Here is a 26,600-nt window from a genome sequence, read left to right as displayed (position 1 = left end):
CAAAGAGCAGCCCCTGTTTGCTGCAGGCAGAGAAAAGCCCATGGGTGGCAATGAAGACCCAGTGTAGCCAAATAATTACTTAATTTAAAAAACTAATTTAAAGATTAAAGCATAAAACTGGTAATTGCTCATTGCTTGAGTGGGTACAGTCTCTTCACCCAGGAGTCTCTATTTTCATCTTTCCAGTGATACCCAAGTGGCACAGGCTGAACTGAAAGAGTAAAATGCAAAAGAGCATTTTCTGCTTCCAAGTGTTTATGAAAAAACAAGAATTCACATATTTACAAGGTCAGGGAAGGCCTGATGTGTGATAGTTCACGGGGTCGCAAACAGTCAGACATGACATAGAGACTGAACAATAACAAGGTCCTAGGAGGCTGATTACTGGGAACCAGGTGACAAAAAAAGCTTTCGATTATAACGGGAAATATAGCCACACCAAAGTTCAGAAGTGTTCTGAAATCTAAGAGCAAAAATTTCCATTAGACCTAAAGTAAGAGCAATCAAGGACATACTTTTCTGGATTTTTAGTAATACATTTGCCAACCTAATCTTAAAATATTCATATAACTAATACATTAGCACACAAATTACCACATTACTCAAATAAGGCTGAAAAGCACGTTCTAGGCTGAGTATTTAAGCATCTCAACTTTAAAAGCCTTCAGTAAGATACATTTGATGAAAACACTCAAGATAATAAGCAACTTCAACCTTTTGGGCAGTGATTTTATCCTTTGTTATTTCTTTTGTTATTTCTCTTTTTCAAAAGATAAGATATTCAGCCACTTGAGGTTCATTGAGAGTTTTCTGGCAGCAAGATGGGACAAAAACTAATCTTCACAGCAACAGGATAACTTCGAAGCAAGATGGTCTCAAATGTCCCCAGAGAGCACTTTGCCGACTCATGTTTCTATATGCTGAGCCTCGCTAAACCTTTTGCAAGAAACACGTACCACGTTGTTCAGTTTGTTGATCAGAACTGAACCACTATGAGCTAGAAATCTTAAATGCAGAGAAGAGATAGTTATGAATACCATTGAAATGCTCAGGATACATCCCCTTCAACTCTGCTCCTTAGGGCCCCTGGGATCCCCTCATCTGCACCCCAAGAGCCCCCATTCCCTTGACAACACGGACTGTCGGGCATCCTGTGTCCTCTGACCATGACGCTTTCCTTCGCCCCCGCTCTTGAAGTTGACTCTCCCAAGACAGGACTCTGTTCTGCCACATTGAGGGCATGTGGAGATTCCATGATCCCAGAGTTCACAGTGTTAAATCATCACTTATGTGTTTTGCTGTCTGATTCCCGCATGTATGTCTGAGGTCCTGTAGAGCAGCGGCTCTATCAGACCACGGGGAAGAAATGATGGCTATACCACCAGAATCCTGTCCTTCCAGGAGGGGCGACAGTCTGTGTACTTTGGCCGATAACACAGGTAGGGTTGCCAGAGGAGTGAGACACCATTCCAAATCCGCCTCAGAAACACCCTATTCAGTTAGGGAAAACCAGGTCCACACCTCAGACTAAGTCTAGAATGACGCACGCATCACCCACTGGCAAGGGACGCGGCACGCACTATTATGCAACTTATGTTTAGTCTCAAGCAAAGATAAACTGTAAATCAGTCAAAACTAATAAAAAATCATACTTTTTATATTAAGGCATAGAGCGGCAAAGTTTCGGAAGAGATCTTTATTTCAACAGGGCTCTTTCCAGCAGCTAATTTCAGAATCAAAATGAGCAAAAATTCAAAGAGTCGTGCTCCAGTTCTAAACCTCTGTTGTCATCACAATTTTTGGCTGTGATTAGTATTTTCACAACTGAAAAATCTTTATTTTAGCTGCAAGAAAATTAAGTCAGGTAAGGAAAATTAGCTTGAAGTGTTCTTTGAACTTCCTATTCATTTGAGGACATCATCTTACTTTATGCAAACCGCTTTCCTCCAAGAAAACTTTTCCAGCGTTTCAACCTCACAGAGCTCAACCTTTTCTAATTTGTTTTAGAAATTACAACTGATACCTTGACCTTCGCCTCATTATTTCATGTGTGTGCCAGCCACAGTCTGCTCTTCTGGTTAAACAATAAGCTGATAAAGGAAGAAACCCTGAGTTCTCCATTTTTCTATCAATCACAGTACTTGAGAATGGCTAGGTATACAATCCAGAAATTCTTGTCCACTGGTTACACAGAGGAAATAATTCTAGCCAACAAAGAAAGAGTTTTTATCTTTTCAATTATACATTTTTCTGGACTTTAAAAATCAACAACTAGGTACAATGTGATCAAACTCACAACCCAATAAACTTATTTCTGAGATTCTATCCCTCCAAAAAAAATCCAGAAAATATGAAAATTATATGAATAAATATGTTCATTCCAGAATTATTATAGAAGCCTCACATCAGATGTAATAAGGGAATATATCGCCATTTAAAATAGAGCCAGTACACTACTGACACTATGTATAAAATAGACAACTAATGAAAACCTATGGTTTAGCACAGGCAACTCTACTTAACGTACTGTGGTGTCCTAAATGGGAAGGAAATCCAAAAGGGAGGGGGATATATGTATCTGGATGGCTGATTCACTCTGCTCTACAGTACTAACACACACTATAAAGCAACAATACTCCAATAAAAATTAATGTAAAAATAAAGTAAAACTAGTAAAACTTGCTAACAATTTCTAAATCAAACATACATAATGGTATTTATTTTCATAAATTATTTTCATTATTCATAATCATATTTCATCATTAAAAATGGAAGTATTTTCTAACTTCTGTCACCAAAAATTCCAAGTGGGTATAGTCTTGACCATTAAATTTGTTCTGCTATAATAATAATTCAGCATAATGTGGGTCTGTAACTTTATGTTTTAGCAACATACAGTTGATGAATGCTAACCAAAGTCCCATGGTGAATTAGCTGTGAACTAGTTTTAAAGAAGTATCAGCTTTTCAGTATATCTGAAGAGAGATCACTCAGTCCCTCCATGTATTTTGTTTCTAACAATTTCATAATCCACAGTGGAAACTTACGGGCAAAAAGCTCAAGTTGCTTTGGTTTATTTTACTAATGTCTTAAGCAGTAGTTTCCATTCAAGTACAGATAGCTATGGAGTGTTTACTCTGAGTAAGCTGCCGTACCAAGAGCAGATAATAAGTTAAGAGAAGAAGAAGAAAAGAAAAAAAGAGGGGCTTCCCTGGTGATTCAGTGGTTAAGATTCTGCTCTTCTTCATGAGTTCAATACTGGGTCGGGGAAGTTCCACATGCCATGCAGTGCAGCCAACAAAATATATTAATTAACAATAACCCCCCCCCCCAAAAAAAGCCTGTGTAGTCACTGCCATTCAGGAGATTATAATTAAGTGTCAAGGAAAGGAAAGTCTGGAGCCAGAAAGAGCTGACTACAAGGCTGACCATAACTGTCATACCAAATATCAAGAAAATGCTTGGAAAGTTTAGGAAGGAGAAAGCACGCCTGTTCGGAGATCAATATTTCAGTCAGTGGATACAGATGGCAAAGAGGAGAAGAAAGAAAGAGCCAAGAAGTGAAGCCTGGAAACAACCTGTATCCATGGTGTCCAGAGGACAAGGGTTCTTTCCAAAAGACCAGAGGGGAGACTAGGGTTGGGGGTGGGATAGGGAGAGAAACAGAGCTGTGGAGGCTAAAGCAGGTGAGTTTCATGAGGAACCCTGTGATCACAGGGTAATGGGGTGGGAATGGGGAGTTGGAAGCTTTGGGATTTCAGTCTTTAATTAGGTCACTGGACAGCAAGGAGATCGAACCAGTCAATCCTAAAGGAAATCAACCCTGGTTATTCACTGGAAGGACTGATGCTGAAGTTGAAGCTCCAGTACTTTTGCCACCTGATGCGAGCAGCCAACTCATTGGAAAAGACCCTGATGCTGGGAAAGATTGAGGGCAGGAGGAGAAGGGGGTGACAGAGGATGAGATGGTTGGATGGCATCATGGACTCAATGGATATGAGTTTGAGCAAGCTCCGGGAGATGATGAAGGACAGGGAAGCCTGGAGTGTTGCAGTCCATGGGGTCAAAAAGAGTTGGACAGGACTGAGTGACTGAACCACAAATCCATTTGGCAGAATGAGATCCAAACTGCAGAGGGCTGTAAAAAGAAAATTAAAGGAAATAGAGGTGTCATCTATACCAACTCTAAGGAAATTTGGTTGTAAAAGACAGAGGAAGAAGGGAAGAAAGCAGATGAGGATGCAAAGTCAAACTTATTTTTTTCAAATTCACAAGGAACTTATTTAGAAGTGTGTGCAGGGACATTTCTTCTTTTTCTGTTTAGCAACTCAGTTTTTGTTTAGCACCATTTCTTAAGAAAGAATTCCCTTCCCACTCATAGCAATTCTTTGTTAAGTGTCATATATTATTATAGACGAGGGTTTCTAGGCCATTATTCCGTTTTGGTTAGCTGTCCATTCTCGCACCCATTACATGGGAATGCAATAATAGCTGCAGCCTTATAATGGGTTTCAACATCTGGCAGAAGTGCCCCCTCCATGCCTTCTTCTTTCAAAATGTTCCTAGCTATACTTGCCTGACCTTATTGCACTCATTCTTTTCAAGAAGTTATATTCATTTATTTACACTTTTTAAAAACAGAAAAGATTAGAAACCACCATGCAAAAAGCACATATGTAAAGTAAGAAGTTAAAGTACCAACCTTCCCCTCAACATATCACTTACCCAAGGTCTAACTCCAGAGGTGGATGTTAGTTAAGAACTAATGTTCACTCACCTGATAGTTTCCTAAGTTCATACAGACTTCTCATATGTAAATACATGTTGGGAAAAATGCCTCCAAAGAGGGACAGGAAAGACAGGTCCAGGGTCTTGTGACCTTCCTCTGGATTGAGGGCATAAATTGGCCCCTTCTGCTTTTCTTTTAATCCCTTCTACCCCACACCTCAACACCTGCCCATCACTCTAAGTCTAGAAGTTCTTTTCATTTATTGCTACTTTGCTAAGGTTTACATGCCTGTTTAAACCCAAACCTAAAGGTCTCTATAAATACCTCAAAATGAAATAACCACTTTACCTGCCCATTGAGATGAGATCTCTAACACACCTGTGTGCCCTCCAATCATTCCCAAACACCCACCAACTCACATGGTGACACTCTCTAGGGTGACCTTCCTCAATGAGTCAGATCCTTGTATAATTCCCTCCCCTTGAATGAGAACTTCTAACCAATGGCATTCAGCAATGGTTAGGAAAGTTTGAAGATGCAAAATCTAATCAGTTGACTGAGTTAATTTTGGGTGGGCCTTCCCTAACCAGGTGAGAGCTTTAAGAGGGTTCAGGCCTCTCTGGAAGTAAGAGCCTTGAAACAGCAGAGGTTCTCTCTCATCACTTTCAAGAAGCTGTCAACAATTCTCCAGCTACAAGGATATGAATTCTACCAAGAACTTGAGGGAACTTTGAATCGATCCTTCCCTATTTAAAGCTCAGATGAACATTCAACCCAGCCAACACCTTGATTCCAGCTTTGGATACCAGACCTTGAACAGGGAATCCATTAATCCATGCAGGAATGTAGGAAATTGTTAGCTAATAAAAGGGTGTTGTGTTAAGCCACTACCTTATAATAATTCACTATGTAGCAATAATATTAATAATTAATACAGTATGCATGTTTATTCTTTCAAGAGACTTTTCTTCACCACTACATTAGTATTTACAATCACATGAATGCCATCTCTTTATGTTTATCACCACAAGTAAAGAAGTCTGCTCAACCTCCTTCCTCTTACAGTCTATTGTCCCCTATCTGGTTATCTTTGCTCTGATCTAGTTCCAATTTGATGAGTATACCTTGTAAAATACTTTTTTTAGAGAGGGTACATGGGGTTCCTTAAGTGTAGAAAATGTCTTTCTTTATCCTTCAAATATAAATGAACCTTTAACTACTAGGCTTTTTTCTCTGACAAATATAAAACACTCTTCACTGTTGTTTAGTCTCGTTTTATTTTTTTTTTTAATATTGATTTATTTTGCTGCATCAGGTCCTGTTGCAGCACACAGGATCTTCATCACAGCACACAGACGTCTCCAGTTGCGGGCATGGACTCCAGAGCACACAGACTCAGCAGTTGCAAAACAAGAGCTTGGTTACCCTGAGGCGTGTGGGATCTTAGGTCCCCGACCAGGGATCGAACCCATGTCTCCTGCACTGGAAGGCAGATTCTTAACCACCGACCACCAGCTTCATTTTAGAGAAGAGCAGTTCCATGCTGACTCGTCTTTCTTTTGTGTGTAACTTGTACTCCCTATGAAGAATCTTGCAAAGAATATTCTCTGTAGTCTGGGATTTGGAAATTCTACCAGGAAACCACAAATTATATATCATCTCCTTCATTAATCCTCTGGTACTCTATAAGCTGATTCTGTGCGAAAATTCCAGTTTTATCTATCTCCTAGACTTCTCCTTCTAGTAGCTGTTTGTTTCTGGTTTTATTTCCGTGTGTTCTTTCTTCTTCCCCAGCATCCATCATTCAGAGGAAACATTACCTCTTGGATCTTTTCTCCATATTTCATGTCTTTTCACTCACAGTTTCCATTTCCTCATATTTTTACTTCTATCATGACATAGTTCCTCCTTTTGCTTTTCCAGACCTAACTTGAATTTTGAGGAGCATACCTTACTATTTTCACTTCCCTTTTTGAGTGTTTAGAGTTGTGGGTTTTGCCGCAATTTTGTTTTTACTTCCTAGATATTTTTTCCCTCGTTGAGTTGCTGGTACAGGCTCCCTGGACTGGCCAGGCTTGAGGTTGGCAATGAAACAGATGATACCTACTAGAGATTCTCCTCCAGTGCTAGACAGGCCAGTCAAGCCAGGCCTGTCTATGAGGGGTAGAGGCCTCCCAGTTTGTGCTTTTCAAGGTTCTCCAGGTGTGAGCAGGGGCCATTCTCTTTATCTCTCTTTCTTACACACTCACACATACACACAAGGACCAGCTCAGTCTAACTGCAGTCTTCTTTTTTAATTAGTGATTATTTTATTTTTATTTATTTATTTTTGGCTGCAGCAGGTCTACATTGCTACCTGTGGGCTTTCTGTGGTTACGGTGTGAGGGCCTCTCTTTGTGCTGGCTTCTCTTGTTGTGGCACTCAGGCTCTAGATGGTGTGGGCTTCTGTAGTTGTGGCATATGGGCTTAGTTGCTCCATGGCATATGGAACCTTCCTGGACCAGGATGGAACCTGAGTCCCCTGCATTGGCAGGTGGATTCTTAACCACGGGACCACCAAGGAAGTCCAGCAGTCCTCTTAAAGAACAGCCAGGATCCATGAGATAGGAGCCCTTCGCCTCACAGGGTCACGTGCAGCACACTACAGTGTGTACTTCCTCTCCATAAGCTGAGGGGTCTTTATGGCTCAGCTGGTCTCTGAGTCCTCTGTTCTCACCAGAACCATATTTCCTAACCCTGTAGTACATAAAGGCTCCTGGCACTGCACCCTTTTCTTGAAAACCCACATCCTCAAATGCAATTGAGATCCCCTCCAGGATCTTGAGTCATTTCATGTCAACCCTACCCTCTTGAGTCATTCACGGCAGGGCATCTGTAACTGATGGAGGAAGGTCACAGAAAAATAGAAGGGGTGGAATGAGGAACATATACGGAAGGATTAGCCTTGAGTGGAACGGGGAGCACTTGATAGTTAATAGGCAGGACAATCAAATTTGAGCAGTTGTGATTGCAGATGAGTTTGTAGGGTGGGGCTTCTCAAAGGGCAGCAAGAATCAGCATATCGGCATCATCTGAGAACTTATCAGAAATTCAAACTATTGGGCCCTACCCTAGATATACTGAATCAGGAACTCAAGGGCTGGGGCCCAGCAGACTACGTTCTAAGAAGCCCACCAGCGCAACACATGCTCTAACACATGCTCAAGTTTGAGAACCACTGCTCAGGACGTGGAAAACTAGGGAAATCTCAAACTGTCTCTCAATGATAACCTTTCTTTCATTCCATAAAGATGAATGAGTGATTTAATATAAGGCTTGAGGGAAGCAGCAAAATTTGGGAATACCCATTGAGAAAAATGGATGAAAAAGGTTAAAAAGCTAGGCTCACAGTCCATGAATTTGTGGAGTCACTAGCAGGTCACCATACACAATTTCACTTTTTATTTCTTGGTCATGATATCATGAGTACTGATTCCAAGCCAGGAACACAAGAAGCAAATTCAGAGTACACCCCATTAATAATTTTGTCATTTATAAAGATGAAACTTACTGCATAAAATTCTATCATAAACTAAAGAATTCCGGGATTTAAATTTTTGAAGCACATCTACCACTACTAATGTTGTCATTGAAGAATCTCAAAATCTCTCAGGAAGCATCAACAAGTCAGTTGAAGAGGTTTATCCAGGGTCATCCGAATGCCAATGGCACAGTGAGGATGAGCTACCTAGGTCTCCCGAGTTCATTGCTCTTCTATTCTTTCCAGACTTGAGAGGATTCCCTATTTCTGGATACTTGGATCCACCTAGAACTGAAATCCATGTGAAAGCCAGAACACTTGTCCTCACGGAAGTTGGCAGAGTTCAGCTCTAAGTGGGCATCATACTCCGTGAGAAATATCAGATCTGCCGAACATACAGCAAAGACTGGGTCCGGCTTCAGCCCTTCCACCCAGGGGCTAGATCAGGTTCATTCATGTGCCCGACAAACCCTCAAGGCTCACCAGAAAGACCTCTAAATAAAGGTGGGTCCATCCAAAGAGAAGCAACATCTGCTACAAAGCCAGGTCACTAGCGGATTGATGCTATCAAGCAGGCGGTGGTGTGGGGCAGAGGTTAAGTGAAATGGATATAAATAGAGCCCTCAAAGGCATTAAAAAAGTTAACACCAGCGCTGAAGTCATGACTTACAGAAACCCATGCAGAGGAGCTGAGGGTCAGGCCCCTGACACAGTGCTGGCTGAGGGTGTTGGGGCTCTAATGAAGCCACACCAGTTAGCCCACTGGGGAGGCAGATGGAGGGGCTTCTGAAGGCTGACACTACATCCTCTTGAGTTACTCTCAGGTCTTTTTTAATGAATTTACCCATGTAAGGACTTAGAACAGGGTGTGTGTGTGTGTGTTAGCTGTTGAGTCGTGTCCAACTCTTTGCAACCCCATGAACCACTGCAGCCCACCAGGATCCTCTGTCCATGGAATTCTCTAAGCAAGAACACTGGAGTGGGTTGCCATGTCCTTTTCCAGGGGATCTTCCCGACCCAGGGACCGAACCTGTGTCTCTTGAGTTTCCTGCACTAACAGGAAGAGTCCTCACCACTAACACCACCTGAGATTGTTATAAATGCTTCATCGACATTGGCCGTTTTCCCAGAGTGACTCTGACACAAGTCCACTCAAATGAACTAACACTTGCCTCCCCTTTACCGACTCATTTAACGAGAATGAACTTTTTCTGCCAACGTAGGAGACTCCACCCGCCTCCTCCCCCTGAAAAGCACAGCACCATCTCCTGGCCCAGAGAGCGCTTCAGGGCAGATGCTCTCCTCCCCCGGGGCCACAGCCGCATCCTCTGACCTGAGCCTGGGAGTCCACGTCACATCCGTTTTATCCTCAGCTTTTTACATATGAGACGAGAAGAGAAGAAGGATGAGAAGAAGGAAAGGACAGGAGAGAGATGCTTCAGTTTATCAAGAGGAAACCAGAGACGTGCACACTGCTCTCCTTGGCCCCCATACATCATTCCACTGCCAGCATTTGATTCTCATTCTAAACAGTTTCACGCTCCAGTCAGGGGTCTACGCACGTGCGTGGAGAAATCTGTGACGTCACGGAGAGCCACGCCCGGCACACGTCCACCCGGTGATGCTCACACGTCCACCCTGTGATGCTCACCTTTGTACTCTGCCAGGCACACACACTCGTAGCCGTTGACGAGGTCCCTGCAGGTGGCAGCGTTCAGGCACGGGCCGGAGAGACACTCGTCGTATTCCTCCTCACAGTAGAGGCCATGGTAGCCTAAGGGACAGAAGGAAAGGTCTGAGGTCAAACCAGAACCATCTAAACGCACACCGGACCAGCCTGCCAGGAAGGCAGTGGGTGTTCAAGGGAAAGTGAGGCGCACATAAATGGGACTGGAAGAGCTGGGTCTCTCGGGATACGCTGAAATGTAAATTTCCAGGAAGGTTATGAAGAATCTGTCCTTACCACCTTTTGTCATGAGCCCAACCGTTGTCATGATCCACTAGATGACCCCATTATGATGTCACGTCCACTGGTACTGGTGACCGGGAGACATAGGCTATGGAGTGCATCTGCTGTGATCACACAGGAAGTAGCACTAGCTACAGGACCTAAGAGCCAAACAGCTCCTTTCAAGGATGTGGACTCCGTATTTCCTCCAATCAGTTAGAAAAAGACACCTAGCTAGAGAGAATTTTATTCCAGAAGAAAAGGATCCATGATTTCCTTTGTTTTTCAAGTCAGGAATGAAGCTCAGCTAACAAGGACTTAACTGAACTTCCTGATGAAATGTGGGGTGGTTTTTTGTTTATTTAAAATGACAAATATCTAAATTATAATATGGTACTCTGTGCTTAAAGTTTTTAACTGTTAAAAATAGAATAACAGCAATGAAGAAAAAGAAAGCAACGATTTCTCAAGAAAGATGGCTCTTACTTTCTCTCTCTTTTTTTTTTTCAAAACAGGTGTTTATTCTAAAGGACAAGAAGACAACATTCTCTGAGATTCACTCATGAATGTTAGGCTGTTTTTAACTTTTAAAAACATGTGTTCCTGCCAATGTGCAGTGAAACCAGGCCATTTTTTGTCTGGCCCTGTCCAAACAAAGAGAAACATGTGAGCACTTTCAGAAATCACTCTGCCTGTGTTGGTTCTGAATTCAGATAAGCAGAAAAAATAAACGCTTGCTCAAGTGGGTTCTGGAACCGCCAGCTTGTTTCCAGCAGCCCAGAGCCAGCCCCGGAGCTCAGAATGTCCCGTTAGCACAGGCTAACGTGTTGAATTGTTCTGTTTTTGGTGCCTATCACTAAAGTAGGTTAAGCTCACATTTGCATTATTTTATGGAGTACTTTTCAAGTAACTTGCCATGTCAGTACTTTTTGAATTGTTTTCCATCTTTCGGCAGTGATAGTGACTCCTTTAAGGGGACCTTGACCTCCCTGAGACAAATACCCTATGGATTTCCATTCTTCTATCTCTCCAGGTTTCTGGTAGCTTTACAGAAATATTTCCTATCACCCTTTATCAGATTATTTTAATCATCTAGATCAGAGTTTCTCAACCAACAGTGATTTTGCCCCTCAGAAGATATCTGGCAATGTTTAGAGAGATTCTGAGTTGTCACAGCGAGGGTGGAGGGAGGGGATTGCTTCTGGCTTCTGGTCTAAGGCTCCTGCAAAACATCCTATGATGCACAGAATAGCCCCCAACAAAAACCCACCCAGCTAAACAGTGAAAGAGACAGATGCAGAAACCCAGCTCTAGATTAAAAATCAGCAAATGGTGGTCCAGAAGTCAAATTCATCCCTGTTTTTATAAATGAAGTTTTATTGAGACACAGTCATACTCATCCACATATATGTTGTCTATGGCTGATTTCATACAATGATAGATTGAGTAGCTGCAACAGAGACATGCTTGGAAAGTCCAAAATCTTTACTCTCTGATCGCTTATAGCACGTCAGGAATTTAGATTTCTGATCTAGAGTCAACAGAAAATCTTTCTTTTTACAAGAGTTTTGGATATTAACAATTTATTAAAAATAGAGTGTGCAAACAGTTTCTTCCACTCTGAAGGCTGCCTTTGATTCTATTGATTGCTTCCTTTGCTGGATAGAAACGTTCAGTTTGATATAATCTTACTTTATATTTGCTTTGGGTGCCTATACTTTTGGTGTCATATCCAAAAATCAATGCTGAGATCAATTTTATGAAGATTTTCCCCTAAGTTTTCTTTCAGGAGTTTTACAGTTTCAGGTTCTTAGATTTAAGTCTTTAATTCAGTTGGTGTTGTTTTTGGTGAACTGTGTAAGATAAATGGCCAACAGGTATACAGAGAGGTGTTCAACATCACTAATCATCAGGGAAGTGAAAATCAAAACCACAAAGAAGTATCACCTCATCCCAGTTAAGCTGGCCCTAAGAAAACAAAGCAAAAACAGAAAATAACAAGTGTTGTCAAGGATGTGGAAAAATGGGAACTCTCATACACTGTTAGTGGGAATATAAAAGGCTGCAGTTGCTATATAAAACACAAAAAATACAGAGATTCCTCAAAAATGAAAAATAGAATTAAGCTACATCTATAACTTCACTTCTAGTTATTTATTCAAAAGAATTGAAAATAAGATCTTGTAGATATATTTGCATTCCCATGTTCATTGTGGCATGCTTCACAATAGGCAAGAGGTAGAAACATCTAAATGTCCATCAACAGATGAATGGATACAGAAAATGTGATACAATATATACATACAATGAAACACTATTCAGTCTTGAAAAAGAAGGAAATCCTATCATGTGTTATAACATGGATGAACCTTGAGGCCACGTGCTAAGCAGAATAAACCAGTCACAGAAGGAAAAACCCGTCATGATTCCACTGAAATGTGGAATCTAAAGTAGTCAGACTCACAGGGGCAGAAGAGAATGACACTTGCCGGGGTGGAGGAGAGGGGAAATAGGGAGTTGCAGCTGAATGGATATAGAGTTTCAGTTATGCAAAATGAAAATGTTCCAGAACTCGGCTATACAACAATGAGTACGTAGTTAACAATACTGCACTGGGCACTTAAAGTTCTGTTAATAGGACAGATTTCATATTATCTGATTTTTTTATCACAATTTTTAGAACTTACACATTTAAAGAGTTAAGTCTCTTTTGCCTTCTTCTCAGTGTGGAGCAACAACCACCAGTAGCATCTTTTTGCTTGTATTTGCCCTTCCAGCAGATCTTTCAAAAATCAACTTGCAAGATAACACATAACCCTACAAGCGTCTCTGACCTCTGAATTGTGGCATTATTTATACAGATGAAAATCAAAAGCAAATTTCTTGAAATCCTCCAGAATTGTTTTTGTTTTTTGAAAACAGTATCATCATCTTTTTCCACTGGCAACATGAAGAGCAAATGAGGAAGTTATTTTACAGAGATAATTAAGCTGGTGATGTTTTTCTTCCTTGGGGGGGAAAAAAAAGATTTCACATTCTAAAACTGTTTCTTTAGAGACGGTAACATTTAAATGTCTTTACGGAAATGTCAAGACACCCTTTGCACTGCCAAAGTACCTAAATCGGACTGTTTGAAGAAAAAGGCATCTCTTCCAAAACAGAAGGATTCTATGAAAATGAGACTGCCACCCCCTGCTGGTAATTAATTCGGGCAAACAAATTAGCTCAGGGCAGTATGCCCAAGATCTAGAAAAATTAGGTTAGTGCAGAATTTGAAGTAAAATAAAAATCGAAGATCAGAAGGGTGGGATAAGAGTAGCCTCTTCTGGGGCACTGTTTTTCATTACCAGTGATCTGATCTTTGCAGGACTTGATCCAGAATATTCAGCTCCAATAACTCCCTGAGACTTGAGAAAACAGACTAAGCAACTGGATGTGGGGAGAGAAAAAGAGAGGTTAAGACAGCTGCCATGTCTAGGATGTGTGAGTGGATGATGTTGCTGTGAACGCAACCGTTATGACAAAAGGAATAAGAAGTTTTAGAGGAAGTTGACCAGTTGGGTTTGGGACACATTTAACTCAGGGCTCACTTAACCAGGTCCACATGGCAGTTGGGAAAATCAGCCAAAAAAGCATAGGAACAGCACTTTGGGTGCGAGATGCCTGGAAGATGTGTTCAACTTCATCGAATAACATGAAGAGGAAAAAAGAAGAAATCAAGGGTGTTTCTACATGGATGGGCAGAGGTGGAGAGCAAGAAGCTAGAGAGAGATAAGCAGAGATGGGGGAAGGAGGGAGGAAAACCCCAAGGGGTGTGGGCCTGGAAGCCAAGAGAGAATCGGGAGCCAGGGAGGGCTGGTTAACAATGTCAAAGACCCCAAGAGCAAGAATAATAACTGGCTAGAAGATCAGGAGGCTGCTGCAGACCCTCAAAACTCTGGCTCGAAACAGGGGCCATATTGCCTTTTAGAGGCTATTTTGGGAATTGGGGGGTGGGAGGGACTGTTTATCACAATGACTGTAGGGTTTTATTAGAATTTGATCAAAAGTGAACATGAAAGTGTTAGTCACTCAGCTGTGACACTGTGGACTGTAGCCTACCAGGCTCCTCTGTCCATGGAGTTCTCCCAGCAAGAATACTGAAGTGGGTTGCTATTCCCTTCTCCAGGGATCGAACCCTGGTCTCCCACATTGCAGGCAGATTTTTTTTTTTTTTTACCATCTGAACCACTGATAAGAATTTGACTAAACACCTTGAAGTATCTCTCCCGCACAGCCAGTGGTGGTCTGGCATCCTTCACAACTTTAGACCATCCCACTGGACATCCCCACTGGTGAAAACCCTGTTTATAGCTTTCAAGGCCTAGAATCTGACTGCTTTACATGTACAATGGTTTTATAAGAGATACTGAGTTTTCCTGGAATGTATTATACCAGTATATACATGTGTGTGTGTATATATAAATATAGACAGATAGATACAATAGATAAGTCAAGAGAAGATTGTACTAACAGTTATTCCCCATTTTGGAATATCACTTCATAAGAGCAATAGCTCTTAAAGAATTTATGTCACCAATAAAACACACCTATATCAGCAAACAAAACAGAGTACACATCACTTCTTCAGATAATTTTTCAAAACATTATCCAAAGCAGCATTCCACCACCAGTTTCTCATTATAACACTCAACTGATATCCATCAGAAAACGCACAATGATCTGAAATCATATTAACCTTGTTTTTTTTATCAATTGATATTTCTCTTCCTCCACTGGAATATAAGTTTGAAGGTAGAGGCTGTGATGGCAGAGTTCACAGCTATGCCTGCAGGATCTGGTACAGAAAGAATGCTTAAAAAAACAGCTTTTAAACGGGGAACTAAAATGCCACTGATTACATCAACATAAGGGTTGGCATGCACACACTACCATGTATAAAAGAGACAGCTAGTGGGAACTTGCTATACAGCACAGCACTCTGTGATCACCTAGATGAGTGGGATGGGGGTGGTGGAAGGGAGGTTCAAGAGGGAGGAGATGGATGCATACATATGGCTGCTAATGGTTTCTCCAGGAGTCATGCATGGATGTGAGAGTTGGACCATAAAGAAGGCTGAGTGCTGAAGAATTGATGCTTTCAAACTGTGGAGAAGACTCTCAAGAGTCCTTTGGACTGCAAGGAGATCAAACCAGTCAATCCTAAAGGAAATCAATCCTGAATAGTCATCAGAAGGACTGATGCTAAAGCTCCAATACTTTAGCCACCTGATGTGAAGAGCCAACTTACTGGAAAAGACCCTGATGCTGGGAAAGACTGAAGGCAGGAGGAGAAGGGGATGACAGAGGATGAGATGGTTAGGTAGCATCACTGACTCAACAACGAACATGAGTTTGAGCAAACTCCAGGAGATACTGAAAGACAAAGGAGCCTGGTGTACTACGGTCCATGGGAATGCAGAGCCAGAGGAGACTTAGTGACTGAATAACAATAGCTGATTCACTTCATTGTGCAGAATAACAATAGCTGATTCTCTTCATTGTACAGTGGGAACCAACACAATATTGTAAAGCAATTATACCCCAATTTAAAAAAATCAACACACATTTAAGATGCGCCTGTGATATGCCAGAAACTTCCAGATGCGGTGATCACACAACCAAATAGCAAGGTCTCCACCCACAAGGGGTTTTTGTCCAGTAGCACGTGAGTGGCCTCTGCTTCCTTACTGACCCTTTACCTGTGTTAACTTGTTTAACCCTCATGACATCCCAAATGATGAGTGTGACCAGTCCCAGCTGAAAGATGAGGGATGAAGAGTCGGAGAGGTAGAGAAACTTGCTCTAAGGCCATGCGCTCAATGCTAGGTGTTCTTCCCACTTTCCCAGGTTGTTGCAAAAAATAAATTACAGTGTATAGGGCTGCCATAGCAAAAGAACACAGACTGGGTGACTTAAACAACGGAAAAGTATTCTCTCGGAGTGCTGGAGGCAGGAAGTCCTAGATCAAGGTGTCAGCAAGTTTGGTGTCTCCTGAGGCCGCTCTCCTTGCCTTGCAGACACTGCTTTCTCACTGTGTCCTCGAGTGACCTTTCCTCCGTGGCCACACCTCTCCAAGTCTCGTCCTCATCTTATGTGGTCAGATGACACCAGTCATAGTGGATTGGAGCCCCGTTCTGATAACCTCACAGAACCTTAATTACCTCTTTAAAGGCCCTATCTATGAACACAGTTATACTGGGGGACTAGGGTTTCCACTTATAAAAGAGGGAGGGGACACTTCAGTCTATGACACCCAGAATCAGGATTTCTCAACTGTGACACTATCCACATTTTGGACTAGGTCATTACTGTTAGGAGCTCTGGACGACGCTGAGCAGCCTCCCTGGCCTCAGAATTCCCCCACCAGACTCCCGCAGCATCACCCTTTCCTCCCTCCTTGTGACAAACAAAAACATCTCCAGATACTGCCATATGTCTCCCAGAGAACAAAAATCCCCTTTGGACAGGAGATCCACTGTCCTAGATCTTCTTTATAACATGACTGCAACTTGAGGAGTTTTAAAGATGTGCAGGTTTGAAACTGTTGTTGGGCAGAGTAAGAGTGAATTCATCAAGAAAAAAGATTGGGAGGCAGAACCAAGTGGCCAGCTGGCAATCATGGATCTAAGGTATAACCAGTCGGTGGGGTGACTCTGTCCAGGAGTGCCATCTTCCAGAAGCAAACAGGCACTCGGTTCCCTGGGCTGGAAACACGCTAGACCTGATGGGATAAAGAGAGGAGAGAGGATGGGGACCCCGCCTGGTGATTCTTAGGCTGCCGAGAACCCTTTCAAATGTTCTGCTGCTGGGGTGGGACTCCTCTGTGTCCTCCTGGGAAGACCGAGGTCTGCCAGGATCGACCAACTAAGCGAAGGCACAGTGAACCAGATTCCACCCCACGGGTCTGAACTGTCCAGACACAACCGCTGCCTCCAGGTTAAGAGGTGCTTGCTTTCCACTCTCCCCACTGAAACGGCCTCTGCCATCTTTTCTTTGTCTTCTCTCTCCTCACCACCCCAAGACAGCATCTTCCCACCAGCAGGGGACAGGCTCCTGGCCCCACCCTGCGATTCCTCTAAAGCTCTTCCCTCCCCCACCCCCCCACCCCGCCCCCACTGCCCATGACATCCCACTGGGAGAAACCCCAAACTATCTGAGTCCAATTGTAACCAACTGGCTTCACACTTTGTGTAACGAGTTGCAACTACTCCTCCCTTTGTATCATCCCTGGAGAGATACCTGTACCTCCTGCTGCCTCGGGAAAAAGAAGGCTAATGGACCTGCAAAGCTCTCCAGCGAGGACCTCCCTAGTGGTCCAGTTCAAGGACTTCCCTGGCGGTCCAGTGGGTAAGTCTCCACAAATTTCACTGCTGGGGATGTAGGTCAGATCCCTGGTCAGGAAACTAAGATCCCACATGTCACACAGCAAAAAAAAAAAAAAGAAAAGAAAATTGCTTGAAATGAATAAAAGCAAAAATACAACATATCAACCTAAAAAGTTATATGGGAAAAGGAACAACAACAGGGGCTTTCCAGGTGACGCGAGTGGTAAAGAACCTGTCTGCCAACACGGGAAACTTAAGAGATGCCAGTCTGATTCCTTCACCCCCCACCACCTGCAGTCCCTGCTGGTTCAGGCCAAGCTCAAGGTCATAGTGAATCTGAAGTGTTTGTGGGGGAGGGGGTGTTTGATTTTTTTGTTTTGCTTTCATCTCAGACCGAAGTGAGCAGGGAGACAGAGAGAGGCTCCTCTCTTTAGGGGTGTCGTGTTGGATTCAAAGGCTGTCTCCTCCGCATTTCAGATGGAACGGAGAAAATGTGAAAACCCAATGCCCCCTGATTCAAGTCTAGGCCAGTCCCCAGGAGATCAGATTTTCAAGCATCTCACCCACAGTAGTTAAAGATGTGGGCAAAGAGACAATAATCCTATTCTTTTAAGATGACTGTCTGTGAGCTTTCAAATTGTGGCTAAACTCATTCATTGTCATAGAGTCAGCCCCTCAGCACTGCGGAGGGTCAGGCAATGCATTCACTTCACTGAGAACTTTGTTTCGAGGGAAACTGTGTATGTGCCCATGTGTATGTGTGTGTGTGATTCTCTTTCTCTTTGCTGGTATAGTCACAGTAGGAATCTGAAAAACAGAAAAAAATTGGCAAGAATCTCTGCTTGCACTAATCCTATCAAAAGGTGAAATGCTCTGTTCTGAATCTAAAGAGACCTGCAGTATTGCTATTTTACAGATCTCCATGGAGTAATTATGCTCCTGGTACACACACACACACACACACACACACACAAATAGCAGTGACCATGCAGGAAGCTGAATAAGTAAATACAGAGTATTAGTTGGCTGTGGAGATCAGTGGTGCTGATGCTGCTTCTTTCTTTTACACCTTAATTTCTTACCCTTTCATTGCTAGGGGCTCCTGGGCCAGACAGAAAATCGATGTAAAAAGATGCAGATCAGTCAATATTTCCATCATGGTTCTTACTGATACAAACATTCAATTGGAAAGGACGATAGAGGCTAAGTTGAAGTGTTAAGATTCACCAGCCTCCCTAGTATTTATGTTATTGAGCCATCTACAAATTTCCACCTCCTTCCCTGTCTTCTGATTCATGGATAATCAAAATCGAGCTGTAAGTCATTTCCTGACTGTTCATGCGGTGAGTCTATATTCTCCATCACTGCAAAGACCTGCTGCCTTCAGTAGGCATGTGGTGAAAGTCGGTGATTCTCTGAGGCTCTTGTCTCCTCCATCAATTCATTCTTAATTCAAGAAATAGTTATTAAGTGCCTACTATGTGCCAGGGCTCTGTGACTTGATGAAAACAGACAATCTCTCTCTACCAGGGTCATTTAAAGGAGAAATACATCAAACAGGAATCTGAATACATGTAAAACAATTGAGTGAGTGTAAACTATGAGGGGCTTAGGGTGCCAGGAGGAAGAAGAAACAGCAGAGCTGACCTTGGCTGAGCTCCAGGGGGCTGCCCTCTGAGGAGGGGAAAGGGGGCTGCCCTTTGAGGAAGGGACAGGGGGCTGAGAGGTCAGGAGTGTGTCACAGAGGTCAGGAGCGTGTCACATCAGTGAGGTGGGAGGAGCGATGAGAAATTCAAGGAGGCAACCAGTGTGTGTGGAAGGCCCATAGTACCGGGAGCGTGGCTCGGGGCTCCTTCTGAAGATAGGGAAAACCCAGTGACGAGCGAAGGGCAGAGAAGAAACCAGAGGCAGGCAGGTTCCAGATCAGGTAGGACCTCTAATGAAGTGTGCGACTGAGTGAGTGAGTGAGTGAGTGAGTGTGTCTGTGTGTGTTGGGGTGGATGGTGTTAAATGACAAAATCTAATTTGCATTTCAGAACGAATACTCCAGTCACCTTTTGGAAAACAGAGAGACCTGCAAGAACCTAGGATGAGAAACCAGCTAAGAGGTTACTTCTGTAGTCCCCAGAAAAATATGGCTGGAATGAGGGCAGTGGCAGCACCAGCTACAGAATGAATGTCAAGAGCCATTTAAAAAGTAAAACAGGGACTTTCTAACCCTGGCCGTCCAGTGGTTAAGACTCTGTGCTTCCAATGTAGAGGACACAGGTTCGATCCCAGGTCGAGGAACTAAGATCTCACAAGTGGCACAGCACAGGCAAAAAAAGAAAGAAAGAAGAAGAAAACATGTAGTTTTGAAAGTAAAACAACAATACTTGGTAATGAATACCATGTGAAGAGTGAGAAAGAGGGAGAGGCTGAGGATGAGCCTAGGATGCTGGCTTGTTTTAGCCAAAGATGTTACAATACCTTTCAGAAGGAATTGAGAAACTGACAGTTATTGAGTTGCTTTCTATGGACCAACTTCCGTTCTAGGCATGTTCAAATACAACAGAACCCCATTAACAGGAGCAGGGTAGGGATAGGGGATGGGGTGCTTGGTCTTGCTACCCCAGCTACAGCAGGGGCCCCAATAAAGACTTGCATGAATTTCTTGTCTGACCTCTAGTCAATTTCTATCGATGCTGCTGCTGCTGCTGCTAAGTCGCTTCAGTCGTGTCTAACTCTGTGCGACCCCATAGACAGCAGCCCACCAGGGTCTCCCGTCCCTGGGATTCTCCAGGCAAGAACACTGGAGTGGGTTGCCATTTCCTTCTCCAATGCATGAAAATGAAAAGTGAAAGTGAAGTTGCTCAGCCGTGTCCGACTCTTAGCGACCCCACAGACTGCAGCCTACCAGGCTCCTCTGTCCATGGGATTTTGATGGGGGAAGGTGAAGAACCCTACTCAGTATAAGCTTGATTACCCCGAGTCACCGCTTCAGATGGGCAGCAAAGACCACTTCCTGGAAAAACACCAGTAGCATCAGCCCTGCACTTTCATGACTGATTAGCCCAGCTCCCATCAAAAGTCAAAGTGAAATTTGCTCCATTGTGTCTGACTCTTGGCGACCCCAAGGACTATACAGTCCATGGAATTCTCCTGGCCAGAAGACTGGAGTAGGTAAGCTGTTCCCTTCTCCAGGGGATCTTCCCAATCCAGGGATCGAACCCAGGTCTCCCACACTGCAGGCGGATTCTTTACCAGCTAGGTCACCAGGGAAGCTGAGTTTTCACCAATCAGGAGCTCAAATGCCTGAATTTTCCAGCATATGAAACCCAGATTGTTTATATTTGGCTTTTAGAAGACCCCTTCTTTTCCCTTGAGCCTCACCCCTAAGATTACCCTCCGTGCTGGATCCACTGTCCTGCTTGGCAGTCACACTCTGAAACACTGCTCAATCTTTGGTCCCAACTGTGTTTTCCCTTTAACAACTGTCTGTTCTCTTCTCATGTCCTCAGCACACAGGTGGGTGAATATAGGAGATGCTCAGTCACAGTGGGTGAGTTGAATTTGCCAGGAAAGTGGCATCATCGAGCAAAATAACCTTTGACAGAGAAATACAAAAAAAGTGGTTCTTTTCTTTACAAATGCCTGATTTGTACAAATGCAATAAAAAATGCCTGGGAAAATGTATTCCAAATTGACAGTGGGTTTTGTTAGGCAGTGAAACCGAGCAGATTATTTTTTATATTTCAGATATGCATGCTCATGTTTTCTAATTTTCCATAATGGAAATTTGTTACTAATACTTGTGTAATGCAAAGGGATAATATGATAGATACTTTATAGGTATTTTCTGGGTAGAATCACAACTCCAAGACAGGTTGCCATTAACCAAGGGAAATGATAACTGTGACTAAACAGCAAGGGTACTTGTCATATTAGGAAAAGACTGACTTTATTAAAGGTACTTTTTAGGTGGAAGGGAAGGAGGTGGGGACAACTGTTATAGTGTATAGAGGGGGAAATTCAGTCTTATTAGAAGAGGAGAGTTTTTAAGACATAAGGATCAGCCATCACATACAGATACCAAGGGGGAAAGTGAGGAAGGGATGAATTGGGAGACTGGGATTGACTTATACACACTGCTGTGGATAAAACAGACAACTAATGAGAACCGCTGTACGGCACAGGGACCTCTACTCAGTGCTATGTGGTGATCCAAGTTGAACAGAAATCCAAAAGAGAGGGAATATATGTGTATGTATAACTGATTCACTTGGCTGTAAAGCAGAAACTGACACAATATTGCAAAGCAACTATACTCCAATAAAAAAATTTAAAAACTAATAGACATAATTGGTAAGTATCTGACGGAAAAGCAAACAACCACTACTCTAAGTGAGTCCTCACAAAGATCAACAGTGGGCATCCTCCTTTGAAAACTATTTAAGGACAAATGAAAGAACGTATTTTAGGTGACACAGCTGACTTGGGACTTATGAAGGGCCTCAGAAGTCCAGAGAACTCAGCAATGAACACACTTAAACAGAAGCACTTGCAAATCTAAAAGGCATTTGAATCTTAAACTTGTCCGTTATCTTGGGAATTATTTTAACCATGCAGATCTAAACATTTCTAGAAGCTTCCTCTTGAATCTGCCTTCAGAATTAGGTCACAAACTAGTCACATGAAAAAAACAATCAATCTCTTCCTAACTTTTTAGCCTAGTCTTATGAAAGTATTTTTTTTCGTGATGCCTTTGGCCACTAGAGGGTGGATTTTACCTATGATCTATATCTGCTAAAATGAAAAAAATGTCACCAGGGATTTTAACAAAAAGGGAGCGATGTAAAGATATGTTTTACAAAAGGGAGCTGTATGCATGAAAGGAGGCAAATTTGTAAAGAAGAAATACTGTTTCCTTTAATAATAAATTTTAATATTCATCTATTTCTTTTATAGTTTACAAATGCATCGATACATCCTCTAAACATACAGGGTGTGCGTGCATGCTAAGTCACTCAGTTGTGTCCAACTCTTTGCAACCCCATGAACTGTAACTCGCCAGGCTCTTTTGTCCATGGGATTCTCCAGGCAAAAATACTGGAGTGGGTTTCCATGCCCTTCTCCAGGGGATTGTTCCAACCCAGGGATAGAACCCAGGTCTCCTGTGTCTCCTGCACTGGCAGGCGGGTTGTTCACCACTAGTGCCACCTGGGAAGCCCAAACATACAGTGGCTACAGTTAAAAACATCCATGATAAAGTGACCTGTTTTTATAGTGATTCTCTATAAAAATTATTTTTAAAAAAATGCAAATGCTTGTAACACCGTGACAAAGCTCCAGGGTTCAAGATAAAGTATAATGACAAGAAAGTATCTTCAACTTCATTCTAAAGATTATTGTCGTATGTGTGTTTAACTATAAGCAGTAAATAAAATATTTTAATGGAATAATCTCATAACTTCCACTGATCATCTAAGATGTTTATAAATACATGTAAAATAACTTGGTTTGTAGTTGAGGTGAGGAGAAGGAGATTTGGACAAGAAAAGTGAAGTAGCTCAGTCGTGTCCGACTCTTTGCGACCCGGTAGAGTGTAGCCTACCAGGCTGCTCCCTCCATGGGATTCTCCAGGCAAGAATAGTGGAGTGGGTTGCCATTTCCTTCTCCAGGGGATCTTCCCAACCCAGGGATGGAACCTGGGTATCCCGCATTGCAGACAGACACTTTAACCTCTGAGCCACCAAGGACAAGAAAAGGTAGGCATAAACCCTTCACGTTCTAGAAGTTTCCAGTATAAAACAAACATGCCAAGCTGGATGTGGGGCCCGGCACAGACAACAGTTAGGTTACACAGCAAAATCAAAGATCAAGGTTCTAACAGGCACTTCGGAGAGAAAATAAAAACCTAGATGACTGTTCTTATGCAAGTATGTATGTGAACAAGTATGTATGTGAACCAAGAGGAATTTTAAAAGGCTAAAGTTATGACCAACCTAGACAGCATATTAAAAAGCAGAGACATTACTTTGCCAACAAAGGTCCGTCTAGTCAAGGCTATGGTTTTTCCAATAGTCACGTATGGATGTGAGAGTTGGACTATAAAGAAATCTGAGTGCCAAAGAATTGATGCTTTTGAACTGTGGTGTTGGAGAAGACTGTTGAGAGTCCCTTGGACTGCAAGGAGATCCATCCTAAAGGAAATCAGTCCTGAGTATTCTTTGGAAGGACTGATGCTGAAGCTGGAACTCCAATAGTTTAGCCACCTGACGTGAAGAACTGACTCATTGGAAAAGACCCTGTTGCTGGGAAAGATTGAAGGCAGGAGGAGAAAGGACAATAGAGGATGAGATGGTTGGATGGCATCACTGACTCAATGGATATGAGTTAGAGTAAACTCCAGGAGTTGGTGATGGACAGGGAGGCCTGGCATGCTGCAGTCCATGTGGTCACAAAGAGTCGGACACGACTGAGCAACTGAACTGAATGGAAAGTACAGGAAAATTCTTTAAATGTTTCATTCCTTTTCATTTATTTTACAAACTATTGGTTAAAATTGATTTTACCTTGCTACCCACCCAGTTATCACAATATATTCTCTTGAGCCCTCATGGGGACTTGTGTCTGTGCTCATCACACTAAACCAGTGGTCCCCACAGCGGTCCCCAGACCAGCAGCATCAGAGCCTGGGAACTTGTTAGAAATGCAAGTTTTCAGGTCCCACCTTAGACTTGCTGAATCAGAAACTCTGCGATAGGGCCCAGAAATCTGACATCTAAATTAGCCTTCTACCTGATTCTGATCACACACTTAAGTTTGAGAATCCCTGAGTTACAGAATAGCAATGTACCCATCTCCTACCAACTTCTGATTCTCAAAAATGTACGGCTAGATACAGCAGAGCAATGCTTTGTAATAGCCTTGGCTTCCCCTCAGCATATCAGTAAACCAATCACAAAACACACAGTCAGAACGTGCACCAGTCACAGGCATAGAAATAAACCGACAGGGAAACGCGGAGTCAGATAACCTGCCAGCCATAGACAAGGGGACTAAACAAAATGACACTCCTTTGGGGATTTGCTTCAGGGAAGAAAGCAGTGCAAAGAAATCCCAACCCAACAGCAGATGCCACATTTGAAAAGGAAGGCCAAAATGAGGGACGGCAGTAAGGATATTGCAAACATTTAAAATTTCTCATTGTGTGACTAGGATTCACATATACCTATTCAGAAGGAGAAGTAGTCTAAATTTAGATTAGTGAGCACAATTTTTTCTTACATCTGCTGTTGCAGCTTCCTTAGCCCATGGGAACAACATTTTAGCTGAAAAGAACACTATCAGAAAATGGCAGATGAACTCATAGAAACAGAGAGGAGAATGGTGGTTGCCACGGGCTGGGGGTGAGGGAAATTGGAAGATACTGGTCCAAGGGTATAAACGTCCATTTATAAGATGGAAACATTCTGAGCACCTAGTGTACGGCTGCGCGCCAAAGAATTGATGCTTTTGAACTGTGCTGTTGGAGAATACTCTTGAGAGTAACTTGGACTGCAAGGAGATCAAACCAGTCAATCCTAAAGGAAATCAAGCCTGAATATTCATTGGAGAGACTGATGCTGAGGCTGAAGCTCCAATCCTTTGACCACTTGATGCAAAGAGCTGACTCACTGGAAAAGACCTTGATGCTGGAAAAGATTGAAGGCAGGAGAAGGGGACGACAGAGGATGAGATGGTTGGATGGCATCACTGACTCAGTGGACATGAGTTTAAGTAAACTCTGGGAGATAGTGAAGGACAGGGAAGCCTGGCGAGCTGCAGTCCATGGGGTCGCAAAGAGTCGGACATGACTGAGCAACTGAACAATGACAACAATGTATAGCATGGCGTTTAGAGTTAATAATACTATACTATACACCTCAAAGTTGCTGAGTGTGGACCTTAAATGTTCTTACCACAAATAGAGAAACAGTAATCAGGGAGGTGTTAACTGACACTCTGGTGGTTCTGCAATACACACATGCAGCTCATCCGCATGCTGTACACCTTAAACACGTTACATGTCAGGTAAATTTCAATAAAGCTGAAACAATTTTTAATTTAAAATTTTTAAGGAAGTGGCCATCTACCATGATCTTCATGAACCAAAAATTGGGGAATGTGATCTGACAAAGTTGTGCCATTTCTAGTGAGAAAATGCAGCTTCATGGAAATATAGCTTGGTACCAAGGTGTTTGTGTGATGGAAGACAAAACTTGTGATTGGGACTTTTCAAGAAAATTCCAGTGCTTGGACTCTGTAATGCAGAATGTAGATATTGTCCCCCCGGGTATACTTACTTTCACTCCCATATCACTGGGGACATTCAAAGAGACAATGCAAAGATATAATCCTCTAACTTCCCATTACTCACTGTCATTCTCAAGTAAACATGCTGAATACTAAAGATTGTTAAACACTATGGAGATGCATCATAGTCATTCAAGAGTATTTTTAGAAGCGCACACCTCCCTCCCACTTGGCAGCCATCCCCAAGGGCTGTAAACTTATAAGGGCTGAAGCTGACTCTCAGAGTAAGGACTTCAGCTAAGGAACTTCATGGAGACGATTAATCCCCCAAACTGTATCTCAAAGCAACTGGATTATAAAGAACATTTCAAATGGAAATGAATTGGAGTCAGAACTCAATGATTTCAGTAAATCCTAATCCTATTCCTATCACCTCTACTGAATGAATGTTAAGGATGCCTAATAATAAGGCATTTGTTCATTTAGGAGGTGATAAAGCAGTGGAACATCAAAAGTGTGGGTTTTATTTGGTGTCTTAAGAGACTAGTAGAATATGTACATTAATAACCTAAAGTGGAAAATGAAACTTTGTTGCAGTAGAGCAGGAATAAGGCTCAATCTACACAGAATTGTGAAGAAAAGAAGTTGTCTCCTAGACATTCTGGATCACTGAGTAGGCAAATTCAGCGGGGCCTTAACTGTACTTTAAGCAATCATTGACTATATACTGGTTTTGTTTCTCAACCTTCCTTCTCTTCA

General features: G+C 42.6%; 1 protein-coding gene across 1 annotated transcript in view; it reads right to left on the bottom strand.

The window, feature by feature from the left end:
• DNER (delta/notch like EGF repeat containing) overlaps positions 1-26,600 on the bottom strand; it is a 382,981-nt gene that overhangs the window by 47,543 nt on the left and 308,838 nt on the right. Inside the window, exon 9 of the mRNA XM_061147964.1 lies at positions 9,901-10,023. Coding sequence (XP_061003947.1) covers positions 9,901-10,023 — 123 coding nt within the window. The remainder of the gene's footprint in view (positions 1-9,900; positions 10,024-26,600) is intronic.

This window comes from Dama dama, chromosome 8, assembly GCF_033118175.1.
Source record: "Dama dama isolate Ldn47 chromosome 8, ASM3311817v1, whole genome shotgun sequence".
NCBI classification, from domain to species: Eukaryota; Metazoa; Chordata; class Mammalia; order Artiodactyla; family Cervidae; genus Dama; species Dama dama.
Note: the sequence above shows the minus strand (reverse complement) of the source record. Positions and strands in the feature narration are given on the sequence as shown.